The sequence below is a fragment of the Phyllobates terribilis genome, unplaced genomic scaffold (assembly GCF_046119375.1).
Source record: "Phyllobates terribilis strain yellow unplaced genomic scaffold, ASM4611937v1 Scaffold_12__6_contigs__length_324123572, whole genome shotgun sequence".
NCBI classification, from domain to species: Eukaryota; Metazoa; Chordata; class Amphibia; order Anura; family Dendrobatidae; genus Phyllobates; species Phyllobates terribilis.
The window spans coordinates 315,537,500-315,563,465 of NW_027362772.1; the positions used below are offsets into that span (position 1 = coordinate 315,537,500).

The 25,966-nt window shown below is 55.9% G+C and overlaps 1 protein-coding gene across 4 annotated transcripts in view; it reads right to left on the reverse strand.

Annotated features, from left to right (window-relative positions):
* The window catches only part of ETS1 (ETS proto-oncogene 1, transcription factor), a 273,539-nt gene that overhangs the window by 39,422 nt on the left and 208,151 nt on the right, over positions 1–25,966 (reverse strand). For 2 of the 4 annotated variants that reach the window (XM_073657429.1, XM_073657430.1), the window contains exons 4-5: positions 6,201–6,320; positions 5,883–6,083 (exon numbers count right to left, since the gene is read on the reverse strand). In XM_073657429.1, coding sequence (XP_073513530.1) covers positions 5,883–6,083; positions 6,201–6,320 — 321 coding nt within the window. Of the gene's footprint in view, positions 1–5,882; positions 6,084–6,200; positions 6,321–20,647; positions 20,816–25,966 lie in introns of those variants that run through there. The other 2 variants (XM_073657431.1, XM_073657432.1) reach the window with 2 other exon arrangements.

Genomic DNA, 25,966 nt, shown 5'->3' on the forward strand with positions numbered 1-25,966 from the left:
TGCGCTGCCCCCTGCACCTCCACATCTTCTCCTGCAGACACTCCGCGCTGCCCCCTGCACCTCCACATCTTCTCCTGCAGACACACACTCCGCGCTGCCCTCTGCACCTCCACATCTTCTCCCGCAGACACTCTGCATTGCCCCCTGCACCTTCACATCTTCTCCCGCAGACACACACTCCACTCCGCGCTGCCCCCAGCACCTCCACATCTTCCCCCGCAGACACACTCTGCGCTGCCCCCTGCACCTCCACATCTTCTCCCGCAGATACTCTGCGCTGCCTCCAGCACCTCCACATCTTCTCCCGCAGACACTCAGTGCTGCCCCCTGCACCTCCACATCTTCTCCCGCAGACACTCTGCGCTGCCTCCAGCACCTCCACATCTTCTCCCGCAGACACTCTGCGCTGCCCCCTGCACCTCCACATCTTCTCCCGCAGACACTCAGCACTGCCCCTTGCACCTCCACATCTTCTCCCGCAGACACACACTGCGCTGCCCCCTGCACCTCCACATCTTCTCCCGCAGACACACACTCAGCGCTGCCCCCTGCACCTCCACATCTTCTCCCGCAGACACACACTCAGCGCTGCCCCCTGCACCTCCACATCTTCTCCCGCAGACACACTCTGCGCTGCCCCCTGCACCTCCACATCTTCTCCCGCAGACACACACTCAGCGCTGCCCCCTGCACCTCCACATCTTCTCCCGCAGACACTCTGCGCTGCCTCCAGCACCTCCATATCTTCTCCCGCAGACACACACTCTGCGCTGCCTCCAGCACCTCCACATCTTCTCCCGCAGACACTCAGTGCTGCCCCCTGCACCTCCACATCTTCTCCCGCAGACACTCAGTGCTGCCCCCTGCACCTCCACATCTTCTCCCGCAGACACTCTGCGCTGCCTCCAGCACCTCCACATCTTCTCCCGCAGACACACACTCAGCGCTGCCCCCTGCACCTCCACATCTTCTCCCGCAGATACTCTGCGCTGCCTCCAGCACCTCCACATCTTCTCCCGCAGACACTCTGCGCTGCCCCCTGCACCTCCACATCTTCTCCCACAGACACTCCGCGCTGCCCCCTGCACCTCCACATCTTCTCCCGCAGACACACTCTGCGCTGTCTCCAGCACCTCCACATCTTCTCCCGCAGACACACACTGCGCTGCCCCCTGCACCTCCACATCTTCTCCTGCAGACACACTCCGCGCTGCCCCCTGCACCTCCACATCTTCTCCTGCAGACACTCCACGTGGCCCCCCTGCACCTCCACATCTTCTCCCGCAGACACTCTGCGCTGCCCCCTGCACCTCCACATCTTCTCCCGCAGACACACACTCAGCGCTGCCCCCTGCACCTCCACATCTTCTCCCGCAGACACTCTGCGCTGCCTCCAGCACCTCCATATCTTCTCCCGCAGACACACACTCTGCGCTGCCTCCAGCACCTCCACATCTTCTCCCGCAGACACTCAGTGCTGCCCCCTGCACCTCCACATCTTCTCCCGCAGACACACTCTGCGCTGCCCCCTGCACCTCCACATCTTCTCCCGCAGACACACACTCAGCGCTGCCCCCTGCACCTCCACATCTTCTCCCGCAGACACTCTGCGCTGCCTCCAGCACCTCCATATCTTCTCCCGCAGACACACACTCTGCGCTGCCTCCAGCACCTCCACATCTTCTCCCGCAGACACTCAGTGCTGCCCCCTGCACCTCCACATCTTCTCCCGCAGACACTCAGTGCTGCCCCCTGCACCTCCACATCTTCTCCCGCAGACACTCTGCGCTGCCTCCAGCACCTCCACATCTTCTCCCGCAGACACACACTCAGCGCTGCCCCCTGCACCTCCACATCTTCTCCCGCAGATACTCTGCGCTGCCTCCAGCACCTCCACATTTTCTCCCGCAGACACTCTGCGCTGCCCCCTGCACCTCCACATCTTCTCCCACAGACACTCCGCGCTGCCCCCTGCACCTCCACATCTTCTCCCGCAGACACACTCTGCGCTGTCTCCAGCACCTCCACATCTTCTCCCGCAGACACACACTGCGCTGCCCCCTGCACCTCCACATCTTCTCCTGCAGACACACTCCGCGCTGCCCCCTGCACCTCCACATCTTCTCCTGCAGACACTCCACGTGGCCCCCCTGCACCTCCACATCTTCTCCCGCAGACACTCTGCGCTGCCCCCTGCACCTCCACATCTTCTCCCGCAGACACTCTGTGCTGCCCCCTGCACCTTTACATCTTCTCCCGCAGACACTCCACGCTGCCTCCAGCACCTCCACATCTTCTCCCGCAGACACTCCACGCTGCCTCCAGCACCTCCACATCTTCTCCCGCAGACACTCCGCGCTGCCTCCAGCACCTCCACATCTTCTCCCGCAGACACTCTGCGCTGCCTCCAGCACCTCCACATCTTCTCCCGCAGACACTCTGCGCTGCCTCCTGCACCTCCACATCTTCTCCCGCAGACACTCTGCGCTGCCTCCAGCACCTCCACATCTTCTCCCGCAGACACTCTGCATTGCCCCCTGCACCTCCACATCTTCTCCCGCAGACACACTCCGCGCTGCCCCCTGCACCTCCACATCTTCTCCCGCAGACACTGTGCGCTGCCCCCTGCACCTCCACATCTTCTCCCGCAGACACACACTGCGCTGCCCCCTGCACCTCCACATCTTCTTCCGCAGACACTCTGCGCTGCCCCCTGCACCTCCACATCTTCTCCCGCAGACACACACTGCGCTGCCCCCTGCACCTCCACATCTTCTCCCGCAGACACTCTGCGCTGCCCCCTGCACCTCCACATCTTCTCCCGCAGACACTCTGCGCTGCCCCCTGCACCTCCACATCTTCTCCCGCAGACACTCTGCGCTGCCCCCTGCACCTCCACATCTTCTCCCGCAGACACACACTGCGCTGCCCCCTGCACCTCCACATCTTCTCCCGCAGACACACACTGCGCTGCCCCCTGCACCTCCACATCTTCTCCCGCAGACACTCTGCATTGCCCCCTGCACCTCCACATCTTCTCCCGCAGACACACACTGCGCTGCCCCCTGCACCTCCACATCTTCTCCCGCAGACACTCTGCGCTGCCCCCTGCACCTCCACATCTTCTCCCGCAGACACTCTGCGCTGCCCCCTGCACCTCCACATCTTCTCCCGCAGACACTCTGCGCTGCCTCCAGCACCTCCACATCTTCTCCCGCAGACACACACTCAGCGCTGCCCCCTGCACCTCCACATCTTCTCCCGCAGATACTCTGCGCTGCCCCCTGCACCTCCACATCTTCTCCCGCAGACACTCTGCGCTGCCCCCTGCACCTCCACATCTTCTCCTGCAGACACTCTGCGCTGCCCCCTGCACCTCCACATCTTCTCCTGCAGACACTCTGCGCTGCCCCCTGCACCTCCACATCTTCTCCCGCAGACACACACTGCGCTGCCCCCTGCACCTCCACATCTTCCCCCGCAGACACACTCAGTGCTGCCCCCTGCACCTCCACATCTTCTCCCGCAGACACACACTGCGCTGCCCCCTGCACCTCCACATCTTCTCCCGCAGACACACTCAGTGCTGCCCCCTGCACCTCCACATCTTCTCCCGCAGACACACTCTGCGCTGCCTCCAGCACCTCCACATCTTCTCCCGCAGACACTCAGTGCTGCCCCTTGCACCTCCACATCTTCTCCCGCAGACACTCTGCGCTGCCCCCTGCACCTCCACATCTTCTCCCGCAGACACTCTGCGCTGCCCCCTGCACCTCCACATCTTCTCCCGCAGACACTCTGCGCTGCCCCCTGCACCTCCACATCTTCTCCCGCAGACACTCTGCGCTGCCCCCTGCACCTCCACATCTTCTCCCGCAGACACTCTGCGCTGCCCCCTGCACCTCCACATCTTCTCCCGCAGACACTCTGCGCTGCCCCCTGCACCTCCACATCTTCTCCCACAGACACACACTCTGCGCTGCCCCCTGCACCTCCACATCTTCTCCTGCAGACACTCCACGTGGCCCCCCTGCACCTCCACATCTTCTCCCGCAGACACTCTGCGCTGCCCCCTGCACCTCCACATCTTCTCCCGCAGACACTCTGTGCTGCCCCCTGCACCTTTACATCTTCTCCCGCAGACACTCCACGCTGCCTCCAGCACCTCCACATCTTCTCCCGCAGACACTCCGCGCTGCCTCCAGCACCTCCACATCTTCTCCCGCAGACACTCCGCGCTGCCTCCAGCACCTCCACATCTTCTCCCGCAGACACTCTGCGCTGCCTCCTGCACCTCCACATCTTCTCCCGCAGACACTCTGCGCTGCCTCCAGCACCTCCACATCTTCTCCCGCAGACACTCTGCATTGCCCCCTGCACCTCCACATCTTCTCCCGCAGACACACTCCGCGCTGCCCCCTGCACCTCCACATCTTCTCCCGCAGACACTGTGCGCTGCCCCCTGCACCTCCACATCTTCTCCCGCAGACACACACTGCGCTGCCCCCTGCACCTCCACATCTTCTTCCGCAGACACTCTGCGCTGCCCCCTGCACCTCCACATCTTCTCCCGCAGACACACACTGCGCTGCCCCCTGCACCTCCACATCTTCTCCCGCAGACACTCTGCGCTGCCCCCTGCACCTCCACATCTTCTCCCGCAGACACTCTGCGCTGCCCCCTGCACCTCCACATCTTCTCCCGCAGACACTCTGCGCTGCCCCCTGCACCTCCACATCTTCTCCCGCAGACACACACTGCGCTGCCCCCTGCACCTCCACATCTTCTCCCGCAGACACACACTGCGCTGCCCCCTGCACCTCCACATCTTCTCCCGCAGACACTCTGCATTGCCCCCTGCACCTCCACATCTTCTCCCGCAGACACACACTGCGCTGCCCCCTGCACCTCCACATCTTCTCCCGCAGACACTCTGCGCTGCCCCCTGCACCTCCACATCTTCTCCCGCAGACACTCTGCGCTGCCCCCTGCACCTCCACATCTTCTCCCGCAGACACTCTGCGCTGCCTCCAGCACCTCCACATCTTCTCCCGCAGACACACACTCAGCGCTGCCCCCTGCACCTCCACATCTTCTCCCGCAGATACTCTGCGCTGCCCCCTGCACCTCCACATCTTCTCCCGCAGACACTCTGCGCTGCCCCCTGCACCTCCACATCTTCTCCTGCAGACACTCTGCGCTGCCCCCTGCACCTCCACATCTTCTCCTGCAGACACTCTGCGCTGCCCCCTGCACCTCCACATCTTCTCCCGCAGACACACACTGCGCTGCCCCCTGCACCTCCACATCTTCCCCCGCAGACACACTCAGTGCTGCCCCCTGCACCTCCACATCTTCTCCCGCAGACACACACTGCGCTGCCCCCTGCACCTCCACATCTTCTCCCGCAGACACACTCAGTGCTGCCCCCTGCACCTCCACATCTTCTCCCGCAGACACACTCTGCGCTGCCTCCAGCACCTCCACATCTTCTCCCGCAGACACTCAGTGCTGCCCCTTGCACCTCCACATCTTCTCCCGCAGACACTCTGCGCTGCCCCCTGCACCTCCACATCTTCTCCCGCAGACACTCTGCGCTGCCCCCTGCACCTCCACATCTTCTCCCGCAGACACTCTGCGCTGCCCCCTGCACCTCCACATCTTCTCCCGCAGACACTCTGCGCTGCCCCCTGCACCTCCACATCTTCTCCCACAGACACACACTCTGCGCTGCCCCCTGCACCTCCACATCTTCTCCCGCAGACACACACTCTGCGCTGCCCCCTGCACCTCCACATCTTCTCCCGCAGACACACACTCTGCGCTGCCCCCTGCACCTCCACATCTTGTACTTCAGCCGCACACTCCGCAGGGTACATTACCTTTTTGTAAGATTTCCAAGTGTTCCCATAAGATGTCTCCTACAAAATCTGGTGCCAGTTCCAGGAAACATTCCTTGCCGAGGGCGCACAGCGCAGCCCCGCTCATGCGAAACTTATGGAAGTCTACACCCTTCAAGGTGAACTCATTCACTGCCCACGACACCCAGTCCCTGACGTGAGCGTCCGTCCATTCTCGAGGATCTGGTGTAGGGACATAAGGGCTAATGTTTATATAGTGCTCTGTACTAGGAGTGAGACCCCAGAGCTGGGGGAACACTGCCACCTATAATACTATATATGATGGGTCAGGAGTCTCACCGACGGGGATGCCCAGACGTTGCTGCTCCTTGGTGAAGCCGCTGAAGGTAGCCCGGAGAGCCTGAGACATCATCTCCTTACTGCTCGGAGTCAGTAGGGGCACGTCCGCACACTCCATATCTGCAAAAGAGACACGAGTTACCAAGACACGCACAAAATCTGACATTTACTCTCCGTCCGCGTTAATTAGTAATCATGAGACCTTTCCTGGCCCTGTTGTTTGTTACATTGAACCAGTGCAGGTAAAATTGTTACATCTCTACTGGTTTTTAGCCTTTGGATATAAATGTTTCCTTTTATGCTTCACGCGCGGGGGGGGGGGGCCGCAACGCTGAAGCGCTTCACGCGCGGGGAGGGGGGAGGGGGGGGGGGCCGCAACGCTGAAGCGCTTCACGCGCGGGGGGGGGGGGGCTGCAACGCTGAAGCGCTTCACGCGCGGGGGGGGGGGCCGCAACGCTGAAGCGCTTCACGCGCGGGGGGGGGGGGCGCAACGCTGAAGCGCTTCACGCGCGGGGGGGGGGGGGCCGCAACGCTGAAGCGCTTCACGCGCGGGGGGGCCGCAACGCTGAAGCGCTTCACGCGCGGGGGGGGCCGCAACGCTGAAGCGCTTCACGCGCGGGGGGGCCGCAACGCTGAAGCGCTTCACGCGCAGGGGGGGGGGGGCTGCAACGCTGAAGCGCTTCACGCGCGGGGGGGGGGCTGCAACGCTGAAGCGCTTCACGCGCGGGGGGGGGCTGCAACGCTGAAGCGCTTCACGCGCGGGGGGGGGGGCTGCAACGCTGAAGCGCTTCACGCGCGGGGGGGGGCTGCAACGCTGAAGCGCTTCACGCGCGGGGGGGGGCTGCAACGCTGAAGCGCTTCACGCGCGGGGGGGGGGCTGCAACGCTGAAGCGCTTCACGCGCGGGGGGACGACGACTGCGGTAATAAGTTTTATGTACATGGGATCACAATACAGAAGCTTCACGCACACAGGATAATAATGCTGACGCTTTATGTACACAAGACCGGCCCTGTAATAGTATTTTTGGATCACAAAACTCCCAGATTAGAACATTTTGTCTCCTACAGAGCAGAGCGGACAGAAGAACAAGCGCCTCGTTCTTCACCGCCTCGCTCTCTTCACCGCCTCTCTCTTCATCAATCTCGTGCACTGTGCATTAGTCTTGTGAGGTTTTATGGACAGATTGTATTGAAGTCTTGGAGACTTCTTCCAAGAACCGTCCACTGTGTCCTAACTCCCGGCTGCCAAAACATGACAAATCCAGATTTACCTCTAGGAACCAAGGATTTGCCAAATCTGTAGCAATACATCCTAATACACAGCCATGCACCCACACAACCACAGAGCTACCGCATCCAGACACTGCAGGGTTAATCACAGCTTGTTCAGGGGGTTGCATTAATCTACACAACGGGGGGGGGGGGTCATGACACAGAATATTGATTGGTCCTGCGTAATAATGCCGTAGAAGTTATAATCCAACCGGGAAAAACAATCCGCTGTGTAACCAAAATGCTGGATCCATCCAATAAAAACAATTGTACAATCAGTTGTGAAGGAAATCGATGACGACACCATGAGACATGCAGCGCCAGCACAATCCTTCAGAAGGACAATCACCCCCATCCTAGCACTGCACCCCAGCCCCGCAGATAACAAAATGTCCCATCTTATGGCTGCAGAGAAGAGTTTAATCAGATTCCTCTGTTACAATCCCTCACCGCTCCGCAAACCGACGAGGGTCGCCGATGCCGCTCCGCAAACCGACGAGGGTCGCCGATGCCGCTCCGCAAACCGACGAGGGTCGCCCGTGCCCCTCCACAAACCGATGAGGGCCTGTGCTGCTCCCAGGTGGTGGCTGGCGCTCTTCACTGTGGCAGAGCTATAAGAAGTACAGGGTAAAGGTGTTTTGTTTTGGGAGAAAACATCTCGACTGTTCCCTTAAACGTATGAGCAGCTGAGATCAGTCACATATGGATGTACGGGTACATGTATCCACAGAGAGGGTACAGTGCGGAGCCTCCTCTGATAACAGGGAGTAAGAGCTGTCAGGGGCGTCACCATAGCGGAGTGGACCTGATAACACGGAATGGGGAATTTGCAGGAAAATGTAGCATTAAGTGCATGTTTGTGTAACGTATAGTGCATACTTTTGTGACTTTCTCACACCAGCTCAGTCACTATTCTGGAACATAGGAGGAGCCAAGCTGGAGGGACATGGCCTACTATGGTCCTATAGATTCACTATAATGTATGGCAGAAAGTGGAGTAAATTCCAGAAGAGATGTGCTGGTCCATGGAGTCCTCCCCGCGAGTCCTCTACATGGCTCTGGGCAGCTTGAAGATTGGTGCGTTTTCTACCTATACACTTTGAGTACGCCTGGTGAAATAATACCCCATAGACCCGCCAGATTGATTGCCTCGGGCAGGGCCGGCCCTGGATCTGATGGACCGTCTGCTCCCAGGTCTCGGCGTCTGTGAAGCCTCCAGGGGCTGCATTTTATTGTCATGGATGGGGCCCCAGAGCTGCTCCAGGAGTGTTCCTGTCCTTAACAAACCCTCAGACTGGTGTGGACTGAAGGACACCAAAGATGACAAAGATCTGGGGGCAGAAGTGGTTGTAACCCCCCCGAAAAGCCTACAGGAGATGGGGCCACATGGGGCCATCCAGGAGTCAGAGCTTCATCCAGATGACACCTTCCCTCCAGCAGATTTTTGGGACATCGATCATAAACCCTTCACTTTCCCATGTCTAATCTGAATGGTCCAACACTGGTGGCCGCTGCTGTGACAAATTATGTCCTAATGAATACATAACAATTAATCTCATGTAGTTACTACTCCCCCCATCATCCCAGCAGAGCCAGGGCAGTTAGATCTGAGTATACAATATAGATGTATAATGCAGTAATATTATCCTGAGGGCCCAGGTAATGGACACCTGGCGGCAGACATCGCTGCATTACATGTAAATCTCCTTTCTCCATGACGGGGATTTTCCAGATTTGTAGAATGAAAAGTTCTGCAACTTTCTACTTTACATTTTAGTTCAATTTTTTCAGCAGGTCCAAGTTCTCTGCTTATGATAGAAGAGTAAATGTACAACTGCTACATAGGAGAAGGCACTGACACACTGTAACAAATCCTGCACCTGTGTCTGGTTTACTAGTCCTCCACTACACTGCAGAACTTCGGACAGTCCTCCGCTATCAGGATCATATCATGTTTAGCTATTGAAGTATATGGTGTATTAGTAATAGTGGCGCCAGTGAGTGCACCCCGCTACCAGGGTCGTCATGCGGAGGAGGGGGCGCTGTCCATCACTGTGGTACTTTACACCACACTGGGACGAGCCCCCAGCTCATATTCCCGGCCAGGCCCCGCCGGTGGGCTCCCCTCACATGGGATTAGTGGATATTACAGGGGATTATCACCGCGGCACACAAAGAGACGGCCACTTGATGCTGGATAAAAGGAAACACTTCAGATATCACAATAGAGGAGACATTGTTACTCCGGACACTCGTGGACCCCTCGGCCCGCTCACATATCGCTCCCCTGCGGCCGGACGCTGCCACCGCCTCGTACACCATTAGGCTAGATACGAAGCACGGACAACACATCTATAAGTGCTACGACCTACGCCACAAGCCCTGGACCCGCAATCCAATGGCATCACTGCACTGAGACCGAACATGAAGTAGTAAATCATTTACAGCAGGGGGGGGGGGGAGAAGTATTTGATACACGGACGATTTTGCGGTCTGGGCCTCTGTCATTTGCAGTCTCTACGTCCAGGGCCTGCACATTGCGGACCGCCCTCTCCACCGCCTAGGATTGAGTCATAGCAGTGTAATGTGAGACCACCAGCTTGTCGTCACAGCATGCATGGGGGCTCAGTCACTGCCAGATTGACTGTACTTCCCAAATATTCCCACACTTAACCTCCTCCCAGCCGGCAGTCCTCACGCACAGCACATGACATCTACGCTCTCCAAAATGTGGGAACCGGATTGGAAAGATGCTCTGCAGCCGAGAAAGGGTTAAAGGGTCCCGTCCGCTCCCCTCTCAGATGAGGCAGATTGCAGCACCCACTGATTCCACTCCCAAGGACAAATTTCTCACACCCCCGGCGGTGCCCCCTTTCATATGGAAGTCATTTCAGCTATAAGAGCGGCCCCTTACAGGAATTTCTTCTCACAGTCTCGTTGTGCTGCTCCCTCAGGGAATCAGGGGGAAATCTTCTCACCCCCCCAGATAGGGGATGACTGTCTCACTTCACGCTCACGATATGTCAGGACGCCATTATCTCTACATCCCATCAGCCGGGATCCACACGTCATAGGTGGGCCGTGAATATTGGGGGCTCCTGGGCTCAGCTTATCACAAAGTCCTCAGGGAAGGGCAACATCTTTTTTTTGGGCCTTGATAACGGCGAAAGTACTAAACCTAGAACCATGAACATAGCAGCGACGTCCTCCGCGCACCCGACGGCGCCTCGCACCTCCTCCGCGCACCCGACGGCACCTCGCACCTCCTCCGCGCACCCGACGGCGCCTCGCACCTCCACCGCGCACCCGACGGCGCCTCGCACCTCCTCCGCGCACCCGACGGCACCTCGCACCTCCACCGCGCAGGCGCCGGTGTCTCTGGCTACCCAGCAAAGACTGGACACAGATCACAAGGTGGCAGATGTGTCAGCCAATACGTAGCGGACGGCCCTGACCGCCGGGCACACAGGTCTGGCATAACTAATATCCAGAAAGTGCTGCAGGGGTAGGCGGCGAATCTGACCTCTTCTGTGTCTGAGACAGATAAAAGAGTAAGTACAGATGACCATCAGACCATAAAAAACCCACCAACAAGCTTCATACTAAAAGATCTACATAACTTCAGGTACAATGAGGAATAAATCGCATTCAATCAAATCGGGTGTGAAGACGACCAGAATGCAAATCACCATCTGCAGAAATCATCTGCTCCGCGGATGTCAGTAGGCCTGAGCTGCAGTACCGCACACGACCTGAAGAGGTGGGGGGGGGGGGCTGATTCTGGTTACAGCAGTAAGCAGCCATATTTGTCCAATCTTCAACATCCCCTTTAATGATAATTGAAACTGCATTGACAGTTGGATCACAGATCATTCAGGATTTTACATTGTAACAATGTTTCCAATACGTTATTAATACACAGCTAATAACGGAGACCTCCAATCTTTTATCCCGGAGACCCCGAGTGACTGTATTAATGCTCTTTTCCCCAAATTATGGATATAGCATATATTATATATCACAGCAGGGGGTCTTTCTGAATGTGAACTTCTATTTTTGTAGTAGAATCCAGGTGACCCCCACTTCTCACTAAGGATGATGATGACAGCACTGGTGGTGATGGGAGCGATGGTGATGAGAGCGCTGGTGATGACTCCCATCACTTCTCACTAAGGATGATGATGATGATGGTGCTGGTGGTGATGAGAGCGCTGGTGGTGATGAGAGCGCTGGTGATTATGAGAGTGATGAGAGCGCTGGTGGTGATGACAGCACTGGTGGTGATGGGAGTGATGGTGATGAGAGCGCTGGTGATGATGAGAGTGATGAGAGCGCTGGTGGTGATGAGGGCTGGTGATGGGAGCGATGGTGATGAGAGTGCTGGTGGTGATGGGAGTGATGGTGAGAGTGCTGGTAGTGATGGTGATGAGAGTGCTGGTGGTGATGGGAGTGATGGTGAGAGTGCTGGTAGTGATGGTGATGATGAGAGTGATGAGAGTGCTGGTGGTGAAGAGAACACTGGTGATGAGAGTGCTGGTGATGGGAGTGCTGCAGGTGATGATGAGAGCGCTGGTGATGATGAGAGCGCTGGTGGTGATGAGAGCGCTGGTGGTGATGAGAGCGATGAGAGCGCTGGTGGTGATGGGAGTGATGGTGATGAAAGCGCTGGTGGTGATGGGAGTGATGGTGAGAGTGCTGGTAGTGATGGTGATGATGAGAGTGATGAGAGCGCTGGTGGTGAAGAGAACACTGGTGATGAGAGTGATGGTGATGAGAGTGTAGGTGGTGATGGGAGTGCTGCAGGTGATGATGAGAGCGCTGGTGGTGATGAGAGCGCTGGTGGTGATGAGAGTGATGGTGATGAAAGCGCTGGTGATGGGAGTGATGGTGATGAGAGTGATGGTGATGAGAGTGATGGTGATGAGAGTGTAGGTGGTGATGAGAGCGCTGGTGGTGATGAGAGCGCTGGTGGTGATGAGAGCGCTGCTGGTGATGAGAGCGCTGGTGGTGATGAGAGCGCTGGTGGTGATGAGAGCGCTGGTGGTGATGAGAGCGCTGGTGGTGATGAGAGTGTAGGTGGTGATGAGAGCGCTGCTGGTGATGAGAGCGCTGGTGGTGATGAGAGTGTAGGTGGTGATGAGAGCGCTGCTGGTGATGAGAGCGCTGGTGGTGATGAGAGCGCTGGTGGTGATGAGAGTGTAGGTGGTGATGAGAGCGCTGCTGGTGATGAGAGCGCTGCTGGTGATGAGAGTGTAGGTGGTGATGAGAGCGCTGCTGGTGATGAGAGCGCTGCTGGTGATGAGAGCTCCGGTGCTGCAGAGACCATCTGTCAGTGTCAGTGATGACAGACAGAAAGCTGCAGCTCTGACACGAGGTGTGAAGCCGCTGCAGGGGCGGCCTGGCTCCTGCGCCCGCACCCTGACCACACTGCACGCAGAGCCGGCACTCAGAAGAGTCCCAGCCCAATACCCCCAATTACACCCCCCCACAGAGACGGAGCCCATGATGATGGCTGAATGCACTTTATTGCACTGACTAAAAGAGATTAAGCAGATTTCGGGGAAAACACACAAAGCACAAGGTTACAGCCCCTCCTGCATCGAGCCTTAGTCATGTCACCTACAAATTACTACAAGGTGGCGGCCGGATCATGGACTCTACTATAGAGGCTGCAAATACTTAATATGGTCACTTATACTTCACAGCACGTGTGCAGCGTCGTGAACCCGTATACAGCACGTGTGCAGCGTCGTGAACCCGTATACAGCACGTGTGCAGCGACGTGAACCCGTATACAGCACGTGTGCAGCGTCGTGAACCCGTATACAGCACGTGTGCAGCGACGTGAACCCGTATACAGCACGTGTGCAGCGTCGTGAACCCGTATACAGCACGTGTGCAGCGACGTGAACCCGTATACAGCACGTGTGCAGCGTCGTGAACCCGTATACAGCACGTGTGCAGCGTCGTGAACCCGTATACAGCACGTGTGCAGCGTCGTGAACCCGTATACAGCACGTGTGCAGCGTCGTGAACCCGTATACAGCACGTGTGCAGCGACGTGAACCCGTATACAGCACGTGTGCAGCGTCGTGAACCCGTATACAGCACGTGTGCAGCGACGTGAACCCGTATACAGCACGTGTGCAGCGTCGTGAACCCGTATACAGCACGTGTGCAGCGTCGTGAACCCGTATACAGCACGTGTGCAGCGTCGTGAACCCGTATACAGCACGTGTGCAGCGACGTGAACCCGTATACAGCACGTGTGCAGCGTCGTGAACCCGTATACAGCACGTGTGCAGCGTCGTGAACCCGTATACAGCACGTGTGCAGCGTCGTGAACCCGTATACAGCACGTGTGCAGCGTCGTGAACCCGTATACAGCACGTGTGCAGCGTCGTGAACCCGTATACAGCACGTGTGCAGCGTCGTGAGCCCGTATACAGCACGTGTGCAGCGTCGTGAACCCGTATACAGCACGTGTGCAGCGTCGTGAGCCCGTATACAGCACGTGTGCAGCGTCGTGAACCCGTATACAGCACGTGTGCAGCGTCGTGAACCCGTATACAGCACGTGTGCAGCGTCGTGAACCCGTATACAGCACGTGTGCAGCGTCGTGAACCCGTATACAGCACGTGTGCAGCGACGTGAACCCGTATACAGCACGTGTGCAGCGTCGTGAACCCGTATACAGCACGTGTGCAGCGTCGTGAACCCGTATACAGCACGTGTGCAGCGACGTGAACGCGTATACAGCACATGTGCAGCGTCGTGAACCCGTATACAGCACGTGTGCAGCGTCGTGAACCCGTATACAGCACGTGTGCAGCGTCGTGAGCCCGTATACAGCACGTGTGCAGCGTCGTGAACCCGTATACAGCACGTGTGCAGCGTCGTGAGCCCGTATACAGCACGTGTGCAGCGTCGTGAACCCGTATACAGCACGTGTGCAGCGTCGTGAACCCGTATACAGCACGTGTGCAGCGATCTCGGTCCTAGCCCGCGTGAGAAGTGGGGAGATAGTTGAGCAATCCTTGTACTGATGATGGGAAGATAATGAGGACGTCATCGGATTCCGAGATTCCAGAGGAGAAATCTGCCCCCTGTGTCCCAATCTCCAGCAGCTCCGGGCCACAGACAGATCAGTGCATGGGGGGAGGGGGCCATATACCCAAATATAACATCAGAAGCCAGAATACATGAGGACTTATAGGACCCCGAGGACGTCAATCCCTTCATCATCTCCACTACTGCCCCAAGATGGAAGAACCACAACCCCTACATGATCCTGCTGGATAACGGAGGCTCGGGGGATATTCTCCACAGCTTCCTCCTCACATTAGCGGGGAATTTGCATTTCCTTCCTCATGGCCATAGAAAAAGCCTCATCATCTGGTATTAACCAGGATGAAGCTGCAAGAACAGGACCACAACCCTCATCAGATCTGGTCAGAATATGGAGGGGTGGGGTGGGGTGGTCCTTATCTGGGTCTCAATCTGACTAGTAATGAGGACAAAGAGAAGCCCTGAGCCCTGTCATCAGCCTCTTATCTGGCCCTGACCAGCTCTGATCTGCTGATTACCTTCCCAGCCCCCGCTGAGGCTGATTACCTTCCCAGCCCCCGCTGAGGCTGATTACCTTCCCAGCCCCCGCTGAGGCTGATTACCTTCCCAGCCCCCGCTGAGGCTGATTATCTGAAGTCGACACAAATTAACTTCTTTAACATCAGCGAAAATGATAGAAACGACCAGAACAGAAAATACAAATAATGCGACCCCGTAATCTACCGACACCTATAGGAAGGCAGCAGATACCGGCGGTACTCCCATCATCCAAAGCCAGGAGGGTATACATTATATATACATATATATACATGATACACACACACATATTATATACATAGTACAGCGACAGGACTCCCTCATTGTCACAAAACGATGAAAGATTGAATCTGAAAATGGATGACGGCTAAGCCTTCAGTGACCAATAGAAAGAGTCTGCATGCAGGAGGTGCTGCAGCAGCTGTAGTCTGTGCCCAGGGGTTTCCATGACTGGTAACATTCAGCCGATCACAGAGAACTAATCAGATTACTGTAATCTCCTTAAGTGCAGCCTGAGATCACGACCCCAGATCCCCCCCAGGTCACAGCAGCTGAACCTCATTCATTTCATCCAATTACTGCTAACTCCTCAACGAATGACACTGGGTGAGGGGGTCTTGTGCCCCCTGCACTCTACTAACCATCAAACACCAAGCAGCCCCAAAGCAGGAATCTAAAGAGATCAAAGATTCATCTCTCCACGACATCCAAAGATAATATCAAGGGGTTACTGATGCCCGGTGGTGGCACTCTCTGGGCAGTGATGGGTTACTGATGCCTGGTGGTGGCACTCTCTGGGCAGTGATGGGTTACTGATGCCCGGTGGTGACACTCTCTGGGCAGTGATGGGTTACTGATGCCCGGTGGTGACACTCTCTGGGCAGTGACCAGTTACTGATGCCCGGTGGTGGCACTCTCTGGGCAGTGACCGGTTACTGATGCCCGGTGGTGGCACTCTCTGGGCAGTGACGGGTTACTGATGCCCGGTGGTGGCACTCTCTGGGCAGTGACGGGTTACTGATGCCCGGTGGTGGCACTCTTTGGGCAGTGACGGGTTACTGATGCCCGGTGGTGACACTCTCTGGGCAGTGATGGGTTACTGATGCCCGGTGGTGGCACTCTCTGGGCAGTGATGGGTTACTGATGCCCGGTGGTGACACTCTCTGGGCAGTGATGGGTTACTGATGCCCGGTGGTGGCACTCTCTGGGCAGTGATGGGTTACTGATGCCCGGTGGTGGCACTCTCTGGGCAGTGATGGGTTACTGATGCCCGGTGGTGACACTCCCTGGGCAGTGATGGGTTACTGATGCCCGGTGGTGGCACTCTCTGGGCAGTGATGGGTTACTGATGCCCGGTGGTGGCACTCTCTGGGCAGTGACCAGTTACTGATGCCCGGTGGTGACACTCTCTGGGCAGTGATGGGTTACTGATGCCCGGTGGTGACACTCTCTGGGCAGTGATGGGTTACTGATGCCCGGTGGTGACACTCTCTGGGCAGTGACCGGTTACTGATGCCCGGTGGTGGCACTCTCTGGGCAGTGACCGGTTACTGATTCCCGGTGGTGGCACTCTCTGGGCAGTGATGGGTTACTGATGCCCGGTGGTGACACTCTCTGGGCAGTGATGGGTTACTGATGCCCGGTGGTGACACTCTCTGGGCAGTGACCGGTTACTGATGCCCGATGGTGGCACTCTCTGGGCAGTGATGGGTTACTGATGCCCAGTGGTGACACTCTCTGGGCAGTGACGGGTTACTGATGCCCGGTGGTGGCACTCTCTGGGCAGTGACGGGTTACTGATGCCCGGTGGTGGCACTCTCTGGGCAGTGACGGGTTACTGATGCCCGGTGGTGGCACTCTCTGGGCAGTGACGGGTTACTGATGCCCGGTGGTGGCACTCTCTGGGCAGTGACGGGTTACTGATGCCCGGTGGTGGCACTCTCTGGGCAGTGATGGGTTACTGATGCCCGGTGGTGGCACTCTCTGGGCAGTGATGGGTTACTGATGCCCGGTGGTGGCACTCTCTGGGCAGTGATGGGTTACTGATGTCCGGTGGTGGCACTCTCTGGGCAGTGATGGGTTACTGATGCCCGGTGGTGACACTCTCTGGGCAGTGATGGGTTACTGATGCCCGGTGGTGACACTCTCTGGGCAGTGATGGGTTACTGATGTCCGGTGGTGACACTCTCTGGGCAGTGATGGGTTACTGATGTCCGGTGGTGACACTCTCTGGGCAGTGATGGGTTACTGATGTCCAGTGGTGACACTCTCTGGGCAGTGATGGGTTACTGATGTCCAGTGGTGACACTCTCTGGGCAGTGATGGGTTACTGATGCCCGGTGGTGACACTCTCTGGGCAGTGATGGGTTACTGATGTCCGGTGGTGGCACTCTCTGGGCAGTGATGGGTTACTGATGCCCGGTGGTGACACTCTCTGGGCAGTGATGGGTTACTGATGTCCGGTGGTGGCACTCTCTGGGCAGTGATGGGTTACTGATGCCCGGTGGTGACACTCTCTGGGCAGTGATGGGTTACTGATGTCCGGTGGTGGCACTCTCTGGGCAGTGATGGGTTACTGATGCCCGGTGGTGGCACTCTCTGGGCAGTGATGGGTTACTGATGCCCGGTGGTGGCACTCTCTGGGCAGTGATGGGTTACTGATGCCCGGTGGTGACACTATCTGGGCAGTGATGGGTTACTGATGCCCGGTGGTGGCACTCTCTGGGCAGTGATGGGTTACTGATGTCCGGTGGTGGCACTCTCTGGGCAGTGATGGGTTACTGATGCCCGGTGGTGACACTCTCTGGGCAGTGATGGGTTACTGATGCCCGGTGGTGGCACTCTCTGGGCAGTGATGGGTTACTGATGCCCGGTGGTGGCACTCTCTGGGCAGTGACCGGTTACTGATGCCCGGTGGTGACACTCTCTGGGCAGTGATGGGTTACTGATGCCCGGTGGTGACACTCTCTGGGCAGTGATGGGTTACTGATGCCCGGTGGTGACACTCTCTGGGCAGTGACCGGTTACTAATGCCCGGTGGTGACACTCTCTGGGCAGTGACCGGTTACTGATGCCCGGTGGTGGCACTCTCTGGGCAGTGACCGGTTACTGATTCCCGGTGGTGACACTCTCTGGGCAGTGATGGGTTACTGATGCCCGGTGGTGACACTCTCTGGGCAGTGATGGGTTACTGATGCCCGGTGGTGACACTCTCTGGGCAGTGACCGGTTACTGATGCCCGATGGTGGCACTCTCTGGGCAGTGATGGGTTACTGATGCCCGATGGTGGCACTCTCTGGGCAGTGACCGGTTACTGATGCCCGGTGGTGGCACTCTCTGGGCAGTGATGGGTTACTGATGCCCGGTGGTGGCACTCTCTGGGCAGTGACGGGTTACTGATGCCCGGTGGTGGCACTCTCTGGGCAGTGATGGGTTACTGATGCCCGGTGGTGGCACTCTCTGGGCAGTGACCAGTTACTGATGCCCGGTGGTGGCACTCTCTGGGCAGTGATGGGTTACTGATGCCCGGTGGTGGCACTCTCTGGGCAGTGATGGGTTACTGATGCCCGGTGGTGACACTCTCTGGGCAGTGATGGGTTACTGATGCCAGGTGGTGGCACTCTCTGGGCAGTGATGGGTTACTGATGCCCGGTGGTGGCACTCTCTGGGCAGTGATGGGTTACTGATGCCCGGTGGTGGCACTCTCTGGGCAGTGATGGGTTACTGATGCCCGGTGGTGGCACTCTCTGGGCAGTGATGGGTTACTGATGCCCGGTGGTGGCACTCTCTGGGCAGTGATGGGTTACTGATGCCCGGTGGTGGCACTCTCTGGGCAGTGATGGGTTACTGATGCCCGGTGGTGGCACTCTCTGGGCAGTGATGGGTTACTGATGCCCGGTGGTGGCACTCTCTGGGCAGTGTTGGGTTACTGATGCCCGGTGGTGGCACTCTCTGGGCAGTGACCAGTTACTGATGCCCGGTGGTGGCACTCTCTGGGCAGTGATGGGTTACTGATGCCCGGTGGTGGCACTCTCTGGGCAGTGATGGGTTACTGATGCCCGGTGGTGGCACTCTCTGGGCAGTGATGGGTTACTGATGCCCGGTGGTGGCACTCTCTGGGCAGTGATGGGTTACTGATGCCCGGTGGTGGCACTCTCTGGGCAGTGATGGGTTACTGATGCCCGGTGGTGGCACTCTCTGGGCAGTGATGGGTTACTGATGCCCGGTGGTGACACTCTCTGGGCAGTGACCAGTTACTGATGCCCGGTGGTGGCACTCTCTGGGCAGTGATGGGTTACTGATGCCCGGTGGTGGCACTCTCTGGGCAGTGATGGGTTACTGATGCCCGGTGGTGACACTCTCTGGGCAGTGATGGGTTACTGATGTCCGGTGGTGGCACTCTCTGGGCAGTGATGGGTTACTGATGCCCGGTGGTGACACTCTCTGGGCAGTGATGGGTTACTGATGCCCGGTGGTGACACTCTCTGGGCAGTGACCGGTTACTGATGCCCGGTGGTGGCACTCTCTGGGCAGTGACCAGTTACTGATGCCCGGTGGTGACACTCTCTGGGCAGTGATGGGTTACTGATGCCCGGTGGTGGCACTCTCTGGGCAGTGATGGGTTACTGATGCCCGGTGGTGACACTCTCTGGGCAGTGATGGGTTACTGATGCCCGGTGGTGACACTCTCTGGGCAGTGATGGGTTACTGATGCCCGGTGGTGGCACTCTCTGGGCAGTGATGGGTTACTGATGCCCGGTGGTGGCACTCTCTGGGCAGTGATGGGTTACTGATGCCCGGTGGTGGCACTCTCTGGGCAGTGATGGGTTACTGATGCCCGGTGGTGGCACTCTCTGGGCAGTGATGGGTTACTGATGCCCGGTGGTGGCACTCTCTGGGCAGTGATGGGTTACTGATGCCCGGTGGTGGCACTCTCTGGGCAGTGATGGGTTACTGATGCCCGGTGGTGACACTCTCTGGGCAGTGATGGGTTACTGATGCCCGGTGGTGGCACTCTCTGGGCAGTGATGGGTTACTGATGCCCGGTGGTGGCACTCTCTGGGCAGTGATGGGTTACTGATGCCCGGTGGTGGCACTCTCTGGGCAGTGATGGGTTACTGATGCCCGGTGGTGGCACTCTCTGGGCAGTGATGGGTTACTGATGCCCGGTGGTGACACTCTCTGGGCAGTGATGGGTTACTGATGCCCGGTGGTGGCACTCTCTGGGCAGTGATGGGTTACTGATGCCCGGTGGTGACACTCTCTGGGCAGTGATGGGTTACTGATGCCCGGTGGTGGCACTCTCTGGGCAGTGATGGGTTACTGATGCCCGGTGGTGACACTCTCTGGGCAGTGATGGGTTACTGATGCCCGGTGGTGGCACTCTCTGGGCAGTGATGGGTTACTGATGCCCGGTGGTGACACTCTCTGGGCAGTGATGGGTTACTGATGCCCGGTGGTGGCACTCTCTGGGCAGTGATGGGTTACTGATGCCCGGTGGTGGCACTCTCTGGGCAGTGATGGGTTACTGATGCTCGGGGCCCCTCCCCCACCCCCGGCGCACACTCACCGGCACAGGAGTACGCCTCATACTCCGGCTTCTCGGTCTTGATGATGGTCAGGGTGGGCTTGATGTCTAGCGCCGCTTTCATGGCTCCGGGATCCGCAGCGTCTATTGTGATCCGCTCTACTGAGCTCCGTCCTGCCCGAGAGCGAGAGAGGGCGAAAGGGGCGGGGCCGGGCCTGACACCGGGGCGGGGCCTGCACTCCACAGGCCAAAAGGAGAACAAACCCCGCCCACAAAACTTCTCTCCTAAAACTGCATAAAATCAGCCACAACCCAATGTACAACAGAGCAATGCAACAATCCAGCGTACAACAGAGCAATGCAACAACACAGTGTACAACAGAGCAATGCAACAACCCAGTGTACAACAGAGCAATGCAACAATCCAGCGTACAACAGAGCAATGCAACAATCCAGCGTACAACAGAGCAATGCAACAACACAGTGTACAACAGAGCAATGCAACAACCCAGTGTACAACAGAGCAATGCAACAATCCAGCGTACAACAGAGCAATGCAACAACACAGTGTACAACAGAGCAATGCAACAACGAAGAGTACAACAGAGCAATGCAACAATCCAGCGTACAACAGAGCAATGCAACAACACAGTGTACAACAGAGCAATGCAACAACCCAGTGTACAACAGAGCAATGCAACAACGAAGAGTACAACAGAGCAATGCAACAATCCAGCGTACAACAGAGCAATGCAACAATCCAGCGTACAACAGAGCAATGCAACAATCCAGCGTACAACAGAGCAATGCAACAACACAGTGTACAACAGAGCAATGCAACAATCCAGCGTACAACAGAGCAATGCAACAATCCAGCGTACAACAGAGCAATGCAACAACACAGTGTACAACAGAGCAATGCAACAACCCAGTGTACAACAGAGCAATGCAACAATCCAGCGTACAACAGAGCAATGCAACAACGAAGAGTACAACAGAGCAATGCAACAACCCAGCGTACAACAGAGCAATGCAACAACACAGTGTACAACAGAGCAATGCAACAACGAAGAGTACAACAGAGCAATGCAACAATCCAGCGTACAACAGAGCAATGCAACAACACAGTGTACAACAGAGCAATGCAACAACCCAGCGTACAACAGAGCAATGCAACAACCCAGCGTACAACAGAGCAATGCAACAATCCAGCGTACAACAGAGCAATGCAACAATCCAGCGTACAACAGAGCAATGCAACAACCCCGCGTACAACAGAGCAATGCAACAACCCAGCGTACAACAGAGCAATGCAACAACCCAGCGTACAACAGAGCAATGCAACAATCCAGCGTACAACAGAGCAATGCAACAATCCAGCATACAACAGAGCAATGCAACAACCCCGCGTACAACAGAGCAATGCAACAACCCAGCGTACAACAGAGCAATGCAACAACCCAGCGTATAACAGAGCAATGCAACAATCCAGCGTACAACAGAGCAATGCAACAACCCAGTGTACAACAGAGCAATGCAACAATCCAGCGTACAACAGAGCAATGCAACAACGAAGAGTACAACAGAGCAATGCAACAACCCAGCGTACAACAGAGCAATGCAACAACACAGTGTACAACAGAGCAATGCAACAACGAAGAGTACAACAGAGCAATGCAACAATCCAGCGTACAACAGAGCAATGCAACAACACAGTGTACAACAGAGCAATGCAACAACCCAGCGTACAACAGAGCAATGCAACAACCCAGCGTACAACAGAGCAATGCAACAATCCAGCGTACAACAGAGCAATGCAACAATCCAGCGTACAACAGAGCAATGCAACAACCCCGCGTACAACAGAGCAATGCAACAACCCAGCGTACAACAGAGCAATGCAACAACCCAGCGTACAACAGAGCAATGCAACAATCCAGCGTACAACAGAGCAATGCAACAATCCAGCATACAACAGAGCAATGCAACAACCCCGCGTACAACAGAGCAATGCAACAACCCAGCGTACAACAGAGCAATGCAACAACCCAGCGTATAACAGAGCAATGCAACAATCCAGCGTACAACAGAGCAATGCAACAACCCAGCGTACAACAGAGCAATGCAACAATGCAGCGTACAACAGAGCAATGCAACAACCCCGCGTACAACAGAGCAATGCAACAACCCAGCGTACAGCAGAGCAATGCAACAACCCAGCGTACAACAGAGCAATGCAACAATCCAGCGTACAACAGAGCAATGCAACAACCCAGCGTACAACAGAGCAATGCAACAACCCAGCGTACAACAGAGCAATGCAACAATCCAGCGTACAACAGAGCAATGCAACAATCCAGCGTACAACAGAGCAATGCAACAATCCAGCGTACAACAGAGCAATGCAACAACCCAGCGTACAACAGAGCAATGCAACAACCCAGCGTACAACAGAGCAATGCAACAACCCAGTGTACAACAGAGCAATGCAACAACCCAGCGTACAACAGAGCAATGCAACAATCCAGCGTACAACAGAGCAATGCAACAACCCAGTGTACAACAGAGCAATGCAACAACCCAGTGTACAACAGAGCAATGCAACAACCCAGCATACAACAGAGCAATGCAACAACCCAGCGTACAACAGTGCAATGCAACAACCCAGTGTACAACAGAGCAATGCAACCACCCACTGTACAACAGAGCAATGCAACAATCCAGCGTACAACAGAGCAATGCAACAACACAGTGTACAACAGAGCAATGCAACAACGAAGAGTACAACAGAGCAATGCAACAACCCAGCGTACAACAGAGCAATGCAACAATCCAGCGTACAACAGAGCAATGCAACAACACAGTGTACAACAGAGCAATGCAACAACCCAGTGTACAACAGAGCAATGCAACAATCCAGCGTACAACAGAGCAATGCAACAACACAGTGTACAACAGAGCAATGCAACAACGAAGAGTACAACAGAGCAATGCAACAATCCAGCGCACAACAGAGCAATGCAACAACCCAGTGTACAACAGAGCAATGCAACAATGCAGCGTACAACAGAGCAATGCAACAACCCCGCGTACAACAGAGCAATGCAACAACCCAGCGTACAACAGAGCAATGCAACAACCCAGCGTACAACAGAGCAATGCAACAACCCAGCGTACAACAGAGCAATGCAACAATCCAGCGTACAACAGAGCAATGCAACAATCCAGCGTACAACAGAGCAATGCAACAACCCAGCGTACAACAGAGCAATGCAACAACCCAGTGTACAACAGAGCAATGCAACAATGCAGCGTACAACAGAGCAATGCAACAACCCCGCGTACAACAGAGCAATGCAACAACCCAGCGTACAACAGAGCAATGCAACAACCCAGCGTACAACAGAGCAATGCAACAATCCAGCGTACAACAGAGCAATGCAACAATCCAGCGTACAACAGAGCAATGCAACAACCCAGTGTACAACAGAGCAATGCAACAACCCAGTGTACAACAGAGCAATGCAACAACCCAGCGTACAACAGAGCAATGCAACAACCCAGCGTACAACAGTGCAATGCAACAACCCAGTGTACAACAGAGCAATGCAGCCACCCACTGTACAACAGAGCAATGCAACAATCCAGCGTACAACAGAGCAATGCAACAACACAGTGTACAACAGAGCAATGCAACAACGAAGAGTACAACAGAGCAATGCAACAACCCAGCGTACAACAGAGCAATGCAACAATCCAGCGTACAACAGAGCAATGCAACAACACAGTGTACAACAGAGCAATGCAACAACGAAGAGTACAACAGAGCAATGCAACAACCCAGCGTACAACAGAGCAATTCAACAACCCAGTGTACAACAGAGCAATGCAACAATGCAGCGTACAACAGAGCAATGCAACAACCCCGCGTACAACAGAGCAATGCAACAACCCAGCGTACAACAGAGCAATGCAACAATCCAGCGTACAACAGAGCAATGCAACAATCCAGCGTACAACAGAGCAATGCAACAATCCAGCGTACAACAGGGCAATGCAACAATCCAGCGTACAACAGAGCAATGCAACAACCCAGTGTACAACAGAGCAATGCAACAGAGCAATGCAACAACCCAGTGTACAACAGAGCAATGCAACAACCCAGCGTACAACAGAGCAATGCAACAACCCAGCTTACAACAGTGCAATGCAACAACCCAGTGTACAACAGAGCAATGCAACCACCCAGCGTACAACAGAGCAATGCAACAACCCACTGTACAACAGAGCAATGCAACAACCCAGCTTACAACAGTGCAATGCAACAACCCAGTGTACAACAGAGCAATGCAACCACCCAGCGTACAACAGAGCAATGCAACAAACCAGTGTACAACAGAGCAATGGAACAATCCAGTGACAACAGAGCAATGCAACAATCCAGCGTACAACAGAGCAACGCAACAACCCAGCGTACAACAGTCCAATGCAACAACCCAGCGTACAACAGAGCAATGCAACAACCCAGCGTACAACAGAGCAATGCAACAACAGAGCAATGCAACAGAGCAATGCAACAGAGCAATGCAACAACCCAGCGTACAACAGAGCAATGCAACAACCCAGCGTACAACAGAGCAATGCAACAACCCCGCGTACAACAGAGCAATGCAACAACCCCGCGTACAACAGAGCAATGCAACAACCCCGCGTACAACAGAGCAATGCAACAACCCAGCGTACAACAGAGCAATGCAACAACACAGTGTACAACAGAGCAATGCAACAACACAGTGTACAACAGACCAATGCAACAACACAGTGTATAACAGAGCAATGCAACAGAGCAATGCAATAGAGCAATGCAACAACCCAGTGTACAACAGAGCAATGCAACAATCCAGTGTACAACAGAGCAATGCAACAATCCAGTGTACAACAGAGCAATGCAACAACCGAGTGTACAACAGAGCAATGCAACAACCGAGTGTACAACAGAGCAATGCAACAACCGAGCGTACAACAGAGCAATGCAATAACCCAGCGTACAACAGAGCAATGCAACAACCCAGCGTACAACAGAGCAATGCAACAATCCAGCGTACAACAGAGCAATGCAACAATCCAGCGTACAACAGAGCAATGCAACAATCCAGCGTACAACAGAGCAATGCAACAACACAGTGTACAACAGAGCAATGCAACAACGAAGAGTACAACAGAGCAATGCAACAACCCAGTTTACAACAGAGCAATGCAACAACACAGTGTACAACAGAGCAATGCAACAACCCCGCGTACAACAGAGCAATGCAACAACCCAGCGTACAACAGAGCAATGCAACAACCCAGCGTACAACA